The sequence below is a fragment of the Aethina tumida genome, chromosome 5 (assembly GCF_024364675.1).
Source record: "Aethina tumida isolate Nest 87 chromosome 5, icAetTumi1.1, whole genome shotgun sequence".
NCBI lineage: Eukaryota > Metazoa > Arthropoda > Insecta > Coleoptera > Nitidulidae > Aethina > Aethina tumida.
Genome location: NC_065439.1, coordinates 1,219,928 through 1,238,752, shown reverse-complemented (window position 1 = coordinate 1,238,752; position 18,825 = coordinate 1,219,928). Strand labels below are relative to the sequence as shown.

At 34.8% G+C, this 18,825-nt stretch overlaps 1 protein-coding gene across 1 annotated transcript in view; it reads left to right on the top strand.

Annotated features, from left to right (window-relative positions):
- The first annotated feature begins 389 nt into the window (after nucleotides 1-389).
- Nucleotides 390-18,825, top strand: part of LOC109598889 (histone acetyltransferase KAT7) — a 39,378-nt gene continuing 20,942 nt past the window's right edge. The window contains exons 1-2 of the mRNA XM_049968321.1: nucleotides 390-553; nucleotides 608-2,515. Coding sequence (XP_049824278.1) covers nucleotides 524-553; nucleotides 608-2,515 — 1,938 coding nt within the window. The 5' untranslated portion in view covers nucleotides 390-523. The remainder of the gene's footprint in view (nucleotides 554-607; nucleotides 2,516-18,825) is intronic.

Genomic DNA, 18,825 nt, shown 5'->3' with positions numbered 1-18,825 from the left:
ACGTTTAACATCTATGAATTGTTTTGACTTTTGCTGTCAATGTAGGTATCTAACTTGTTTGTTATTGTTTAGTATTTTTTTAAAATTATGAATTAATTTTGGTTTTTATTGTTTATAATGTGTTATGCTATGTTATTATTGTTTAATTTATCTTTTGTGAGCCCAAATTTATAAATTTTACACGAATAATGTGGATTAATTTTTCATTTTTATAAGTTCTCAATTTTTCCGCTAGATGTCACCAGTGATTTTTTAAAAATTTATTGTGTTATAAACAGTTAAAATATTAATTTATTTGTGTCATTTATTCCTCTTTCATTATATAATTATAATGCTTTACTTTGGTTAATTAATATTAGTCTAAATAGTTGTTATTTACACAACAAAATTGGTATAGGCAACTGTAAAAACACAATTTTTATTAACGCCGTCAGATGTTGAACTGTCAAAGTTGTCAAATAGGTTTGTTTTGTAAATAATAGCCTTTAAATAAAATTAAAGGTCCCGGCTTTTATGGTTTCTAATGTCTACAACAATGCCGGTTAAAAAAAAGGTAACACAAAATAAATTTATAAAATTAAGTACGTATTAAATTTGAACGTTGTAGGCTGAAAGTTCTACAGAATCATCCTCCGGTTCATCATCGGACTCTTCCTCAGGCTCCTCATCGTCCTCGAGTGGGTCTGACTCGTCGTCTTCAAGTGATAGTGAGTCTTCATCGTCCCAAGACTCGGTTAAACAACCGTCAGGTCCGGAATTGAAGAAGACAGCACAGGTACAAAAGAATCCGAGAAAGAGCACCGAAAACACTGCCCAGAATAAAACAACAGAGAAACCTGCCGTTAAGGCCAAACAACCCCCTGCTAAAGTAGCAAAGACTTCCAAACCTTCAGATTATTCTAGTGTTGATGAAGATGAGAAGTGCACCAAACAATCCAATGTGAAAAAGAAAAGTAATGTAAAACCTAAAAGTACGGCCACAATAACGCCGAAATCCGTTGTGGCCAAGGCTGCCGCGTCAGTCAACAAACAACCGGTGAAAGGAACAGGCAAAACCCCACCGGTAAAGAAAGACCCTCCAAAAGCGAAAGCCAAGACCAACGCCAAAAACGACGCCAACAAAAAGAAGAGCATATTCTCCCCAGAAAACAGCTCGGAATCCGACAACGGCAAGTCGGAGCCCAAATCCGGTAAAGCGCCACCTAAAGCTCAAGCTCCAAAGGCCAAACCCGAGCCCAGACCCAAGGCCAATGCCAGAACTGTGGAGAAACCAAAGGCTGTTAAGAAAGTGGAAAAGCCAGCCCCCAAATCCAAGGCCATTATTAGCTCGGCGAGCTCGGCCTCCTCATCCACCGGATCGACGAGCAGCTCGGACAGCGAGAGCAGCGCCGACTCCTCCGTTAAGGAGGAGAGGAAGGTGGTCAAGAAGCCAGTGAAGAAGCCCTCCGTCGTTCCTAAAGACGTGAACTCCGACTCCGACGACAGTCCCAGCAAGAAGCAAGTCACCAGGAAGCTGACCAGGTCCGCCAGCACCAGGAAGTCCAAGCACGTGCTGGGGAAGAACGTTTATACGGACACTGACTCCGATACGGAGAGCACCAAGAGGTCTTTGAGCAGGTCACCGGTGAAGCGAGCCCCCATTGTTACTAAAGGCAAGGCCAAGAACAACAAAAGGAACGACGCCAAGTCCAGAAGTGAGTTGATAGCGGTGGAAGAACGTAAATGTCCTCTGGAAGGCTGCGACAGCCTTGGACACCTATCCGGGAAGTACGACAAGCACTTCACGTTGGAGGCTTGCCCCAGCTACCACAACGTATCCATACAACAGTGCAAGGACGAGCTGGTGGACAGGAAGAAACGCGAGGAGACCAGAAAGAAAGCGTTGGAGTTCCACAAGAAGAGCCCCAGGCCGCACGTGACGCAAGAACAGAAGCAGTACTTGATGAAAATACGGGACTTGAGGTCTAAGTTTAAGGCGGAGCCCATGGAAGACGTCAAGCCCATCGTGGACAAAACCAAAGAGCCGGACTTGACTAATTTCGTGCCCGAGTACGACCTGAAGCTGTTCAGGGACGCCCAGGCGTTGGCCAGCGAGCGCATCGAAGAGGACCTGAAGAACCAGCCCAGCACCAAGGGCACCAAGTATATTGAAATGGGGAAGTTCGAGATGGAGGTCTGGTATCAGAGTCCCTATCCGGAGGACTACGCCAGGCTACCCAAGCTGTACATTTGCGAGTACTGTTTGCGTTACATGAAGTCGAGGACCATTCTGGAGCGGCACATTTATAAGTGCGTGTGGCGCCACCCCCCCGGCGAGGAAGTGTACAGGAAAGACAAAATTAGTGTGTGGGAAGTGGACGGTAAACGCTACAAACAGTACTGCCAGAATTTGTGTCTGTTGGCCAAGTTCTTCCTGGACCACAAGACGTTGTACTACGACGTCGAGCCCTTCTTGTTTTACGTTATGACCATGGTGGACAACGAGGGATGCCACACAGTCGGATACTTCAGCAAGGTAAGGGTGGAAGGCAGGAATCTGCAAGTTCGAGTACTTCGCACGTAGTTGCACAGGTGGCGGGTCCATGCTCATTCAACACATCATCTAACACACGTAATGTATCAGACAAATAAGGGGTGGGGGTTAGGAATCTGCAGACCATTTCGAGTAGTTCGCATGCAGTTGCACAGGTGGCGCCTCCATGTCCATTCAACACAACCTCGAATATCTTTATCAACGTTTTTATCACCGCAATAACGAGAAGGAAGTATTTTTGAATTTACCTTGAAAAATTGGTACATTCATATAAAAATTACAGCTAAAAAATTGTTTGCCACGTACATATAACACACGTAATGCATTAGATAGGTAAGGATGTGATTATTATATTTTAAATACAAACGGATGAAAATTCAAAATCGATTCGAGTTGACACCACATTGTGCAACAGCCCAGTTTTTTTCCGTGCGCCCAACGACATAGGCAACGCCTCGAAATGCCGACGGACAAAGTGGGTCACACTGCCGGCGTCCGCATCGCAGTTGCAACTTTGAAGTTTCCTCGTGCGCCCCAGACTCGGCCGGAAGGGGTGGGGGGAGGGTTTTGCACCGCCGACCGGGAGTCTGGCGTTCGTCTGTCGACGCATCGGGACGGGGATACGTGTGCATAATGCCCTTCCCCTTTGACTGTCGGTTATGTATAACCGACAAGGCTTTCAATTAAATGTCTTGGGTCATTTTAACTAATACAGACTTAACTGACGTATTGGAAAAGCCTAAAGTAATAATAAATTAAAGCCTGTGCCCATCCAGGTCACGTATCCGCCGTTGATAGGCGCCGCCGCTGCCCGTGCCAGGGATGCTGTGTAAACGGCGTCGCGGCGTGCGCAAATGCGCCGTCCGAATCGAATTTTCGGTCGTCGGATAATGTGGGGGATCATCTGAGCGGTGCAAGACGCGAGGCGTCAACGACATGCATTTAACCGCATTAACCTGTGTACGAGGGGCGCACGGAGGGCCTGATAATAGCTGTGAAACAACGGGGGTCGCAGCGGAATTCGATTTTGATTCACCACGTGCCCGAAGGCTTTGCCATTATTATCGCATTGTGATGATAACTCCCTTGTCTGGGTCTGAAGAATGTTCACAAAAGTTAGAGTTTGTCAGGCTAATTGACAGTCCGACACGCAACGATGAGTGTGTGTGACATAGAGGTAGACGCAGCGCCGATATTCCCGGGACTACCGCAACGCGGAAGGGCGAAGACACGGACGGACGGACGTGTGTGGGGGCCCCGGAGAGATGATCGGGCTAATCGGAACGGTGGCCGCTGCACGGCGCCCCACCTGGCCGCCGTCTGCCGGCCGCGGGGTCGACGAACTTGCGCGTCGCGACGCCCAAATCGTCCGTCGGTTGTCCCATCCCGAAAATCAGGCGGATGTGATTGACCTAGCGCTCGCACACACTACGTGCGCCGACACTATCACCATCGCACGACGATAGTTTAGTTTTTGAGGTACCATTGAGATTAACGAAGAGGTGAACAACAGTTGGATGGTCCGATGTCGTATTGAATGCGGGAACATAAACAAATATAAGTGAGAGCGTCGGGCCGTCGGGATCGTTGCCCCCCTACGGTCGTTGCTTCTTCCCATTTCCCACGTTGCCTTCCCCACAAAAGGCCCGCCGCCACTCCAGACGGGGGAGAGGCCGCCTCGAACAATTTAATCAGCGGCCGCCTCACCGCCGATATTATTAAAATCGTTGCCACACAACGCCAAAACCCCATAAAAACGGTACCACTTCAATGGCGGATAATTGGAAGAACGGCGACAACTCTTTGATTTGATTTGAGGTCCTTCTTGAGTCGTGTGCGTTGATCGATACTAAAATGGTATTCATGTCGCCGCTAATTGCAACGGGCTCAGTCCCTTAATTTATATTTTATTTCCGGGCGTGGCCCCGCAATAAAAACCGCACAAAAGGAGGCGGTACCGGTCTGGATCGTGAAATCGGATCGACTTTCGAGGAATTTATCGGTCTCGTTCGGGAAACTACATCGTAAACTGCACCGTGTATACGCGACACCTGAACCATAAAATCTAAATAGCCAATCAGCACAAGGTCAGTTCAACACCGGGGATAATTACGGCTCCTCTGGAATGAAATGAAAACCGTTTTTTTTTCAGTCGTGCCGTTCGAATTGAATGAGGAAAAATCCGGAATGAAAGGTAAATAATTAAGGCACCTCCGGCGTTTCGATCGTCGAAGGAGGAAGGTACACCGTGGCGTGGTACCATAAAACAATCAAGCGAACAAAATCGAATGTAAAAGGCGTGCGCCGAACAGATTGCCCATAAAACCATTATTAAGCGAATATTTTAATGAATCGGAAAATGCACTACTATTGATTTACAACACAGTTAATAGCAACGGCGTGCGAAATGAATCAAATGCAGGAAGCCTGATGGCAACCGCCTCAATCATAATGCACCGTTATTTCGGTGTTTTATTGTCGTGTTTCTCACATATTTTATGCGACATGGAAAAATGGCCGAAGCTACACCGTCGTTTCCCATTGACGGAGCCACTTTTTGAACCGTAACAAGTGACTTCTCCGACCGGGCCTATCGATAATGTCGTTACTTACGGCATGTAACACGATTTTTGCACTCAGAACCGGACGACGAGGAAAGGGGGAGGGAGGCCTTATTGAGATTTAACACGTAACTTCAGTGACTCATTTTAAAATCGAGACGGTGCGGTGTATTATCAGTTTATTTTCAATGGAATTCGGTGCGTTTCCCTCTTTGTAATCCTTTACTTCGTCATCAAGTCTGGAGTGTATGATAGACCGATGATGAATTGTAAAGTAATGAGACATAAAATGAAGAAACTAAATTTAAGAGTTTATATTCACATATTCCATGGGATAAAATAAAATTTATAAACTCTTTTAAATGAGATTCCCTCTTTGTAATCCTTTACTTTGTCATCAAGTCTGGAGTGGATGATACACTGATGATGAATTGTTAAGTAATGAGACATAAAATGAAGAAACTAAATTTAAGAGTTTATATTCACATATTCCATGGGATAAAATAAAATTTATAAACTCTTTTAAATGAGATTCCCTCTTTGTCATCCTTTACTTTGTCATCAAGTTTGGAGTGGATGATAGACTGATGATGAATTGTTAAGTAATGAGGAATAAAATAAAAAAAAATAAATATAACAGTTTATATTCACATATTCCATGGGATATACATAAAATTTATAAACTCTTTTAAATGAGATTCCCTCTTTATAATCGTTTACTTTGTCATCAAATCTAGAGTGGATGATAGACTGATGATGAATTGTTAAGTAATGAGGCATAAAATAAAAAAAAATAAATATAAGAGTTTATATTCACATATTCCATGGGATATAAATAAAATTTATAAACTCTTTTAAATGAGATTCCCTCTTTATAATCGGTTACTTTGTCATCAAATCTGGAGTGGATGATAGACTGATGATGAATTGTTAAGTAATGAGGCATAAAATAAAAAAAATAAATATAAGAGTTTATATTCACATATTCCATGGGATATAAATAAAATTTATAAACTCTTTTAAATGAGATTCCCTCTTTATAATCGGTTACTTTGTCATCAAATCTAGAGTGGATGATAGACTGATGATGAATTGTTAAGTAATGAGGCATAAAATAAAAAAAATAAATATAAGAGTTTATATTCACATATTCCATGGGATATAAATAAAATTTATAAACTCTTTTAAATGAGATTCCCTCTTTATAATCGGTTACTTTGTCATCAAATCTAGAGTGGATGATAGACTGATGATGAATTGTTAAGTAATGAGGCATAAAATAAAAAAAATAAATATAAGAGTTTATACTCACATATTCCATGGGATATAAATAAAATTTATAAACTCTTTTAAATGAGATTTCTTCTTTATAATCGTTTACTTTGTCATCAAGCGTGGAGTGGATGAGACACTGATGATGAATTGTTAAGTAATGAGGCATAAAATGAAGAAACTAAATTTAAGAGTTTATGTTTACATATTCCATGGGATATAAATAAAATTTATAAACTCTTTTAAATGGGATTCCCTCTTTGTAATCCTTTACTTCGTCATCAAGTTTGGAGTGTATGATAGACCGATGATGAATTGTAAGTGTCATTAAGCGTGGAGTGGATGAGAGACTGATGAAGAATTGTTAAGTAATGAGGCTTAAAATGAAGACACTAAATTTAAGAGTTTATGTTCACATATTCTATGGGATAAAAATGAAATTCTCTTAAATGAGATTTCAGTTGTACAGAAAAAAAAACAGTAAAAATTTTATAAAGTGTTTATCCCATAAAAAACCTTTGGTATCACTGTCAAAGGCAAAGCAAAATGATAGATAAGCGTATGTTGGGGTTTCGTGATAGGTAAAGACATAGTTGAATTTTTGAGATGTTCTATAGATTCTATTGTTCTGTTTGAAGAGTGTTTGACCATTCTAGATGGAATGTTTAATATAAATAGATTATATAATTTTTGTCTTGACCCACTCGATTAACAAGGACCGTAATGGGTACCACAGCCGTTACTGTGAGCCACTGGTTTTTTCTATAAATGGACACGTAATGAATCATTACTAATGACGGTTTAAAACATCGTTTAACCGGAAGTGCATTAATTCGAATTCAGGTACCTCTCAGGGCTTTATCGAAAACCACTCTTTAATTCGAACGGAAACGATACTTTATTCAGTCTAATGATCCAGTTGACTCAACCGAATTCCTGAAATTCGTTGTATCACACGTCTGTTTTTATTGGATTTTATAGGATGTTGTTGTGTGACACATCTAATTATTTATACGGTCAACTAAACTTAACTTAAAAGTACGAATGTTTACTGAGAACAATAAATTGGTCTCAATAACGTTTTAAAGTGGAGATTAAAGTGATTCGCTTAAAAACAGTAATTAATCAGTGACACAATCTGCAGTCGCAAATTGTAGATAAGGCTTTAAAAATGAATTTACATTGCTTGAAACAAATTATGCGGCCATTAGCGTGTTATTTACATTATTCCAGTCACGGTAATGTACTCTAATTGTGTCCGAAAGTCGACTTGTCATAATTAATTTTAAGTAGCCATCAGATTTTTCACTGGTAATTACTTGTTTAAATTGCCTTATCAGTTGAGGATATTTGCAAGTTGTAACTTGCCTGTACAACTTGATCGGATCGTCGGTGGTTCAGACTCGCCAGATCCCGAGATTATCCAAAGCTGCATAAGATGGACGACGAACAAAAAAAAAAAAAAAAAGACCCAGTCTGGCGTCGGCGGCGGCAAGAGACACGGTGACGCACCAGCGGCAGAGGCTGCAACGACGCGCAGTGCGGCAGGGCCCTACATTATTCAAGATCGCAGCCCAATATCGACCGCCGTCGACGCGGCCACCGCCTCTCTGCCCTGATGCAGTTTCTCCCCGTCTCGCTCGAACGCCCCCCTCCCCTTGGTCCCGATGCAGCCGATAATCACCGCCGTCGCCGGAGCGATCTTGTTATGGGGTTTCGGATTTTTGCCACGTGGAGCCCGTAATGTCGTCTAATCAAAGTGCTTGTTTATTCTGGGTATTGATTGGACGAGACGGGCTGTTGCTGGGAGCAAACGGGGAATTAAGATAGTGCGGCGTAGGCCGATGAAAAATTAGCGAATTAGTATTGCGACGCGTCCCGATTTTTGGTTGGGAGAGGTCTGGCAAGCGCCGCGGGCTTCCGATCAATTTTGCATTGGCCATCATCTCACGACTCGGCAAATATTTATAGAAATGCCGTTTCGCACAAGACGAGAGCACAATTTTGGGCGAGCCGTTCTAATTGACGGCGTGGCATGTTTGGGAAATTGATTGGATTTGCAAAATCTGTCTATTTAACAGTTAAATCAAAATGAATAGTAATTTGTTAGATTTTCAAGATTTTTTCATTAAGCATAATTCGGAGAAAAAAGTATTTAAATAAGTATTTAAAAAAAAAGTTAAATTAAGATGAATCTACAATACTATTACTGGTATAATTTACAGTCGAAAATATTTTAATAATTGGTCAAGTTTTCAAGATTCTTTTATTTACCATAACTCGGAGGAAAAAGTACCTAAAACTTTTTTCTAAGATTATACATAGCAGAATCGAAAAATTAAAGATCTCAGCATCAAAAAAGGATAATAAAGAGAAAACAGTACCAAGTATTTAGAAGAACACTATAAGATCACCAAAATCATAGAAAAGGCAGTTAAATTAGGCTGAATTTACCAAAACTTAAAGGGAAAAGTACCTAAATTAAAGTTAAATTAAGATGAATCTACAATACTATTACTGGTATAATTTACAGTCGAAAATATTTTAATAATTGGTCAGGTTTTCAAGATTCTTTTATTTACCATAACTCGTAGGAAAAAGTACCTAAAACTTTTTTCTAAGATTATACATCGCAGAATAAAAAAAAGTTTAAGGATCTCAGCGTCACAAAAAGGATAATAAAGACAAAAAAAGTACCAAGTATTTAGAAGAACACAATAATATCACCAAAATCATATAAAAGTCAGTTAAATTAAGCTGAATTTACCAAAACTTAAAGGGAAAAGTACCTAAATTAAAGTTAAATTAAGATTAATCTACAGTACTATTATTGGTATAATTTACAGTCGAAAATATTTGAATAATTGGACATATTTTCAAGATTCTTTTATTTACCATAACTCGGAGGAAAGAGTACCTAAAACTTTTTTTTTAAGATTATATATCGTAGAATAAAAAAAGTTTAAGGATCTCAGTGTCACAAAAAGGATAATAAAGAGAAAACAGTACCAAGTATTTAGAAAAACACTATAATATCACCAAAATCATAGAAAAGACAGTTAAATTAGGCTGAATTTACCAAAACTTAAAGGGAAAAGTACCTAAATTAAAGTTAAATTAAGATGAATCTACAATACTATTACTGGTATAATTTACAGTCGAAAATATTTTAATAATTGGACGTATTTTTAAGATTCTTTTATTTACCATAACTCGTAGGAAAAAGTACCTAAAACTTTTTTTCTAAGTTTATACATCGCAGAATCAAATAAAGTTTAAAGATCTCAGCGTCACAAAAAGGATAATAAAGAGAAAACAGTACCAAGTATTTAGAAGAACACTATAATATCACCAAAATCATAGAAGACAGTTAAATTGGGCTGAATTTACCAAAACTTAAAGGGAAAGGTACCTAAATTAAAGTTAAATTAAGATGAATCTACAATACTATTACTGGTATAATTTACAGTCGAAAATATTTTAATAATTGGACATATTTTCAAGATTCTTTTATTTACCATAACTCGTAGGAAAAGTACCTAAAACTTTTTTCTAAGATTATACATCGCAGAATCGAAAAAAGTTTAAAGATCTCAGCATCAAAAAAGGATAATAAAGAGAAAACAGTACCAAGTATTTAGAAGAACACTATAATATCACCAAAATCATAGAAAAACCAGTTAAATTAACCTGAATTTACCAAAACTTAAAGGGAAAAGTACCTAAATTAAAGTTAAATTAAGATGAATCTACAATACTATTACTGGTATAATTTACAGTCGAAAATATTTTAATAATTGGTCAGGTTTTCAAGATTCTTTTATTTACCATAACTCGTAGGAAAAAGTACCTAAAACTTTTTTCTAAGATTATACATCGCAGAATAAAAAAAAGTTTAAGGATCTCAGCGTCACAAAAAGGATAATAAAGACAAAAAAAAGTACCAAGTATTTAGAAGAACACAATATCACCAAAATCATATAAAAGTCAGTTAAATTAAGCTGAATTTACCAAAACTTAAAGGGAAAAGTACCTAAATTAAAGTTAAATTAAGATTAATCTACAGTACTATTATTGGTATAATTTACAGTCGAAAATATTTGAATAATTGGACATATTTTCAAGATTCTTTTATTTACCATAACTCGGAGGAAAAAGTACCTAAAACATTTTTCTAAGATTATACATAGCAGAATCGAAAAATTAAAGATCTCAGCATCAAAAAAGGATAATAAAGAGAAAACAGTACCAAGTATTTAGAAGAACACTATAAGATCACCAAAATCATAGAAAAGGCAGTTAAATTAGGCTGAATTTACCAAAAATTAAAAGGAAAAGTACCTGAATTAAATTTAAAATAAGATGAATCTACAATACTATTACTGGTATAATTTACAGTCGAAAATATTTTAATAATTGGACATATTTTCAAGATTCTTTTATTTACCATAACTCGGAGGAAAAAGTACCTAAAACTTTTTTCTAAGATTATACATCCCAGAATCGAGAAAAGCTTAAAGATCTCAGCGTCACGAAAAGGATAATAAAGAGAAAACAGTACCAAGAATTTAGAAAAACACTATAATATCACCAAAATCATAGAAAAACCAGTTAAATTAGGCTGAATTTACCAAAAATTAAAAGGAAAAGTACCTAAATTAAAGTTAAAATAAGATGAATCTACAATACTATTACTGGTATGTATAATTTACAGTCGAAAATATTTTAATGATTGGACATATTTTGAAGATTCTTTTATTTACCATAACTCGGAGGAAAAAGTACCTAAAACTTTTTTCTAAGATTATACATCCCAGAATCGAAAAAAGTTTAAAGATCTCAGCGTCACAAAAAGGATAATAAAGAGAAAACAGTACCAAGTATTTAGAAGAACACTATAATATCACCAAAATCATAGAAAAGCCATTTAAATTAAGCTGAATTTACCAAAACTTAAAGGGAAAAGTACCTAAATTAAAGTTAAATTAAGATTAATCTACAGTACTATTATTGGTATAATTTACAGTCGAAAATATTTGAATAATTGGACATATTTTCAAGATTCTTTTATTTACCATAACTCGGAGGAAAGAGTACCTAAAACTTTTTTTTTAAGATTATATATCGTAGAATAAAAAAAGTTTAAGGATCTCAGTGTCACAAAAAGGATAATAAAGAGAAAACAGTACCAAGTATTTAGAAAAACACTATAATATCACCAAAATCATAGAAAAGACAGTTAAATTAGGCTGAATTTACCAAAACTTAAAGGGAAAAGTACCTAAATTAAAGTTAAATTAAGATGAATCTACAATACTATTACTGGTATAATTTACAGTCGAAAATATTTTAATAATTGGACGTATTTTTAAGATTCTTTTATTTACCATAACTCGTAGGAAAAAGTACCTAAAACTTTTTTTCTAAGTTTATACATCGCAGAATCAAATAAAGTTTAAAGATCTCAGCGTCACAAAAAGGATAATAAAGAGAAAACAGTACCAAGTATTTAGAAGAACACTATAATATCACCAAAATCATAGAAGACAGTTAAATTGGGCTGAATTTACCAAAACTTAAAGGGAAAGGTACCTAAATTAAAGTTAAATTAAGATGAATCTACAATACTATTACTGGTATAATTTACAGTCGAAAATATTTTAATAATTGGACATATTTTCAAGATTCTTTTATTTACCATAACTCGTAGGAAAAGTACCTAAAACTTTTTTCTAAGATTATACATCGCAGAATCGAAAAAAGTTTAAAGATCTCAGCATCAAAAAAGGATAATAAAGAGAAAACAGTACCAAGTATTTAGAAGAACACTATAATATCACCAAAATCATAGAAAAACCAGTTAAATTAACCTGAATTTACCAAAACTTAAAGGGAAAAGTACCTAAATTAAAGTTAAATTAAGATGAATCTACAATACTATTACTGGTATAATTTACAGTCGAAAATATTTTAATAATTGGTCAGGTTTTCAAGATTCTTTTATTTACCATAACTCGTAGGAAAAAGTACCTAAAACTTTTTTCTAAGATTATACATCGCAGAATAAAAAAAAGTTTAAGGATCTCAGCGTCACAAAAAGGATAATAAAGACAAAAAAAAGTACCAAGTATTTAGAAGAACACAATATCACCAAAATCATATAAAAGTCAGTTAAATTAAGCTGAATTTACCAAAACTTAAAGGGAAAAGTACCTAAATTAAAGTTAAATTAAGATTAATCTACAGTACTATTATTGGTATAATTTACAGTCGAAAATATTTGAATAATTGGACATATTTTCAAGATTCTTTTATTTACCATAACTCGGAGGAAAAAGTACCTAAAACATTTTTCTAAGATTATACATAGCAGAATCGAAAAATTAAAGATCTCAGCATCAAAAAAGGATAATAAAGAGAAAACAGTACCAAGTATTTAGAAGAACACTATAAGATCACCAAAATCATAGAAAAGGCAGTTAAATTAGGCTGAATTTACCAAAAATTAAAAGGAAAAGTACCTGAATTAAATTTAAAATAAGATGAATCTACAATACTATTACTGGTATAATTTACAGTCGAAAATATTTTAATAATTGGACATATTTTCAAGATTCTTTTATTTACCATAACTCGGAGGAAAAAGTACCTAAAACTTTTTTCTAAGATTATACATCCCAGAATCGAGAAAAGCTTAAAGATCTCAGCGTCACGAAAAGGATAATAAAGAGAAAACAGTACCAAGAATTTAGAAAAACACTATAATATCACCAAAATCATAGAAAAACCAGTTAAATTAGGCTGAATTTACCAAAAATTAAAAGGAAAAGTACCTAAATTAAAGTTAAAATAAGATGAATCTACAATACTATTACTGGTATGTATAATTTACAGTCGAAAATATTTTAATGATTGGACATATTTTGAAGATTCTTTTATTTACCATAACTCGGAGGAAAAAGTACCTAAAACTTTTTTCTAAGATTATACATCCCAGAATCGAAAAAAGTTTAAAGATCTCAGCGTCACAAAAAGGATAATAAAGAGAAAACAGTACCAAGTATTTAGAAGAACACTATAATATCACCAAAATCATAGAAAAGCCATTTAAATTAAGCTGAATTTACCAAAACTTAAAGGGAAAAGTACCTAAATTAAAGTTAAATTAAGATTAATCTACAGTACTATTATTGGTATAATTTACAGTCGAAAATATTTGAATAATTGGACATATTTTCAAGATTCTTTTATTTACCATAACTCGGAGGAAAGAGTACCTAAAACTTTTTTTTTAAGATTATATATCGTAGAATAAAAAAAGTTTAAGGATCTCAGTGTCACAAAAAGGATAATAAAGAGAAAACAGTACCAAGTATTTAGAAAAACACTATAATATCACCAAAATCATAGAAAAGACAGTTAAATTAGGCTGAATTTACCAAAACTTAAAGGGAAAAGTACCTAAATTAAAGTTAAATTAAGATGAATCTACAATACTATTACTGGTATAATTTACAGTCGAAAATATTTTAATAATTGGACGTATTTTTAAGATTCTTTTATTTACCATAACTCGTAGGAAAAAGTACCTAAAACTTTTTTTCTAAGTTTATACATCGCAGAATCAAATAAAGTTTAAAGATCTCAGCGTCACAAAAAGGATAATAAAGAGAAAACAGTACCAAGTATTTAGAAGAACACTATAATATCACCAAAATCATAGAAGACAGTTAAATTGGGCTGAATTTACCAAAAGTTAGAGGGAAAAGTACTTAAATCCTCTTTTCTAAAATAAAGAATAAACATCTCAGGGTCACAAAAAGGATAATAGACACAAAACTGTACCAAGTATTTAGAAGAAGATTTTTCTATTTATCATAACTTGGAAGGAAAAGTACCTACATTCTCTTTTCTAAAATAAAAAAGATATAAAAAAGGATAATAAAGAGAAAACAATACCAAATATTTAGAAGAATGCTATATCACCAAAATCATAAAAATTAATTAAGATGAAACTTAAATAATATAATAATAAAAATCTTTTTTTTTTTTAATATAAAAGATAAGATAAAACATCTTATTAACAGTATTAAAAAAATGACAATATGGTGAAAACAGTACTAAGTATTTAGAGGAACACCTAATTATCACCAAAAACAGATAGAAAAGTCAATGAGATTGATTAAGATGAATACCGAATGTCTTAGAAATTGGATGGTTATTGCAAAATTTATCATAAAATCAATAAAAACATGTGAATTACTTCTAAAACCACGCCAAATAAAACCGACGAACACCACGACGTTATTAATACAGATACATTACTCAGACGAATGAAATACTGTCGAAGGAATGCGGTACATTTCCTGCACGATTCCGCGAAAAACATCCCGACATCCCATTAGACAGCCACTCTTTGTGTGTTCTTCATTCTTTTATTTTAACTTTAATGCAGTGCATTTCTGGTTTGGCGGCTCCGGCCCGTTCCGCGTTTGACCTTTCGCCTAGACGGATACCCTTCAAATGTCGGCGAAGAAATTAAAACGGACCAGACGACCCGTCCGTTCTCTCCGTTCGGTTGGTTTGTATGCAAATTCGACCGTTAATTGGGAGATGGGACGTCATAATGTATTTTTAACTGGGATGTTAATTTGGGTTTTTTTTTTTTGGGTGATTTTCACTTGTGTGTGTGTGTTATTATCGAGGCCCACAATGAAAGTGGAACATTGTCATGCACATAAACTGGTTCAAGTAAAAATAGCAACAGATGTCAGACACATTAGAAATTTTTATGGATATCCGCCTTTACATTTAAAATAAACGGTCCATGTTATATATTTAAGTGCAGCCATTGATGCTTACTTAAACTTATTTAATCTGGCTCATTATTGGCTGTGTTAATGGAGTTATTGAAAAATATGTGGGTAGTTGGGCAGACAATAACTTGTTCCTTAAATACATTTCGATGCGCATTTGTTTATGACGGTTTGACGTTATTTGGTGACGTCAACAACCTCCACTTCCATTCCCACGTATTTATTCTTGGAAAGCACCACGCAAACTCTAAACACTTAGTTCTTATATGGAGTAGCCTGACTGTACAGTTACAGTAATAACTCGGAACAGCCTCCTTAAAGCAAAACATGACATTTGCATTACAAGAAATCCGAAATAAACCCATTAATCCCGACTGATACGTACGTTGATTGTCTGACCGACGAAACTGGAGGAGGGGTGGAAAAAATGGGCAGACACGGGGAGACGAACGGCTCCACCGCTTGTGCGGTTGTCGGAGTTGGGGGGGAGTCCCCCAGACGTTAACCTGGACCCATAATCTGGTCTCCGACACCCTCTCCTTCTCGTCTAGACGTCACAAACTGTGTGTGTGGATCTTCCAACTTTCGATCGACATTAAAATCCGTCTCCACAGCCAAATTGTCTTCAGAAAAAGCTGTTGTAATTATTATAAATGGGCCTAAGTAACAGTTAATTAAGGGAAAAACTATGAAGTGACTCGTTGCCAGGAGAAAGTTAAAATAAAAGTGAGAAGACGTGAGTCTCACGTTCATCAAACTGAATAACAATTGAGTATTTGTATTGTACACACAATATTTAACAGTTGTGGGTTTAGCATAGCCAATTGCTGGCTGGGACTCACAATTTCCGATATTAAATATTAATATATTATTCCCACGATTAGCTCCTATAGGAAGCAATTCACCAAACCGTTTCTTATACACGAATTGGCAAAAGAAAGGTGAAACTCCGTCTCGAAGCAATTGTATCTGGTTGACAAGTGTGAAATCGCCATTAACAGAGCGGAAACGCAATTAAAAACGACTCCTGAAACCCCAAAACATCCACGCAATAGAAAAAAAGGTCGCATTGGGCCTTAACTCGTCTAACTGCACAACAATAAGGCCCATCATCAATCAAAAAACTCAACTTATTAAGAGCACAATAAACTTCCAGCAGAGGCGTACTTAAAAACCATTTTTTAGTTGTTTATTTTTAGGTTAATCCCAACTTAATTGTTCGGTAGTTGTAAAGTACACCATAAATAATAACGAGCGCTCTCGCCCGATTATTATCGTAATTAGCATTAATTACACATCAAACGGTATATGCACTTAGAAACACATTCGAACACACATCCACATGCAATTTAATTATGAAATGCAATTAAAACTATGGGAGCTGTCTGGGATAGTCAGTGACATTTGGCTTAACTTTCTAATCTATTTTTTTTTTTTAGCAAATTTGTGAAGTTTTCTCTTCATTTATAATGAGTTAATAATCGTTTACTATGTATATATGTATATAAAAATTCAAACTGCCTAGCAAGTTCCACAACTAATAAATTGTCTACAGAAGTTGTACAGCTGTCTTAAGAAGTTTCACAACAGTCTTTTTCTTCTTTAGGCAATTGTGTGGACAAAAAGACATTTGTAGAAACTTCTTAATCATCTTTGTTGCCTTAATTTTGTATAAATTTGACTGAGAAGTGTTATTAAGATCTTAAAAGTATCATGGAATTGTTGAAGAAGTTTTAAATCCGTCTTAATTGTCGTCAAACTCTTTTAAGAAGTTGCATTCAAATCTTATTATATTAAAGAAATGTTTAAGAAGTCTTATTTGTCCACAAGTTTCACAACTCTCTTAATTTTATACAGAATTGCTTAAGGAATTTTAAAATTTTTTGTACAATTAAGACTTAAGCAGTTTATACAATTAAGACTGTTATAAAACTCCTCAAGTAATTCTGTATCCAATTAAGATAGTTTTGAAACTTCTTTAAGCACTTTTGTGGGCACATAAGACTTCTTAAACAATTCTTTAACATAATTAAGACCTGTGTGAAACTTCTTAAAAAACATTGTAGGAAATTAAGGCAGTTTTAAAACTTATTCAACAACTTCATGATATATTTAAGATCTTGCTAAAACTTCCTAATCAAATTTATATTGAATTGAGACAGTTGTGGATACTTCTTAATCGATTTTGGTATCAATTAAGGCAGTTTTGAAATATTTTAAACAGTTTATACAATTAAGACTGTTATAAAACTCCTCAAGTAATTCTGTACTCAATTAAGACAGTTTTGAAACTTCTTTAAGCACTTTTGTGGGCACATAAGACTTCTTAAACAATTCTTTAACATAATTAAGACCTGTGTGAAACTTCTTAAAAAACATTGTAGGAAATTAAGGCAGTTTTAAAACTTATTCAACAACTTCATGATATATTTAAGATCTTGCTAAAACTTCCTAATCAAATTTATATTGAATTGAGACATCTGTGGATACTTCTTAATCGATTTTGGTATCAATTAAGGCAGTTTTGAAATATTTTAAACAGTTTATACAATTAAGACTGTTATAAAACTCCTCAAGTAATTCTGTACTCAATTAAGACAGTTTTGAAACTTCTTTAAGCACTTTTGTGGGCACATAAGACTTCTTAAACAATTCTTTAACATAATTAAGACCTGTGTGAAACTTCTTAAAAAACATTGTGGGAAATTAAGGTAGTTTTAAAACTTATTCAACAACTTCATGATATATTTAAGATCTTGCTAAAACTTCCTAATCAAATTTATATTGAATTGAGACAGTTGTGGATACTTCTTAATCGATTTTGGTATCAATTAAGGCAGTTTTGAAATATTTTAAACAGTTTATACAATTAAGACTGTTATAAAACTCCTCAAGTAATTCTGTACTCAATTAAGACAGTTTTGAAACTTCTTTAAGCACTTTTGTGGGCACATAAGACTTCTTAAACAATTCTTTAACATAATTAAGACCTGTGTGAAACTTCTTAAAAAACATTGTGGGAAATTAAGGCAGTTTTAAAACTTATTCAACAACTTTATGATATATTTAAGATCTTGCTAAAACTTCCTAGTCAAATTTATATTGAATTGAGACAGTTGTGGATACTTCTTAATCGATTTTGGTATCAATTAAGGCAGTTTTGAAATATTTTAAACAGTTTATACAATTAAGACTGTTATAAAACTCCTCAAGTAATTCTGTACTCAATTAAAGACAGTTTTGAAACTTCTTTAAGCACTTTTGTGGGCACATAAGACTTCTTAAACAATTCTTTAACATAATTAAGACCTGTGTGAAACTTCTTAAAAAACATTGTGGGAAATTAAGGTAGTTTTAAAACTTATTCAACAACTTCATGATATATTTAAGATCTTGGTAAAACTTCCTACTCAAATTTATATTGAATTGAGACAGTTGTGGATACTTGTTAATCAATTTTCTAAGCAATTAAAACAGTTTTGAAATATTTTAAGCAGTTTATACAATTAAGACTGTTATAAAACTCCTCAAGTAATTCTGTATCCAATTAAGATAGTTGTGAAACTTCTTTAAGCAATTTTGTGGGCACATAAGACTTCTTAAACAATTCTTTAACATAATTAAGACCTGTGTAAAACTTCTT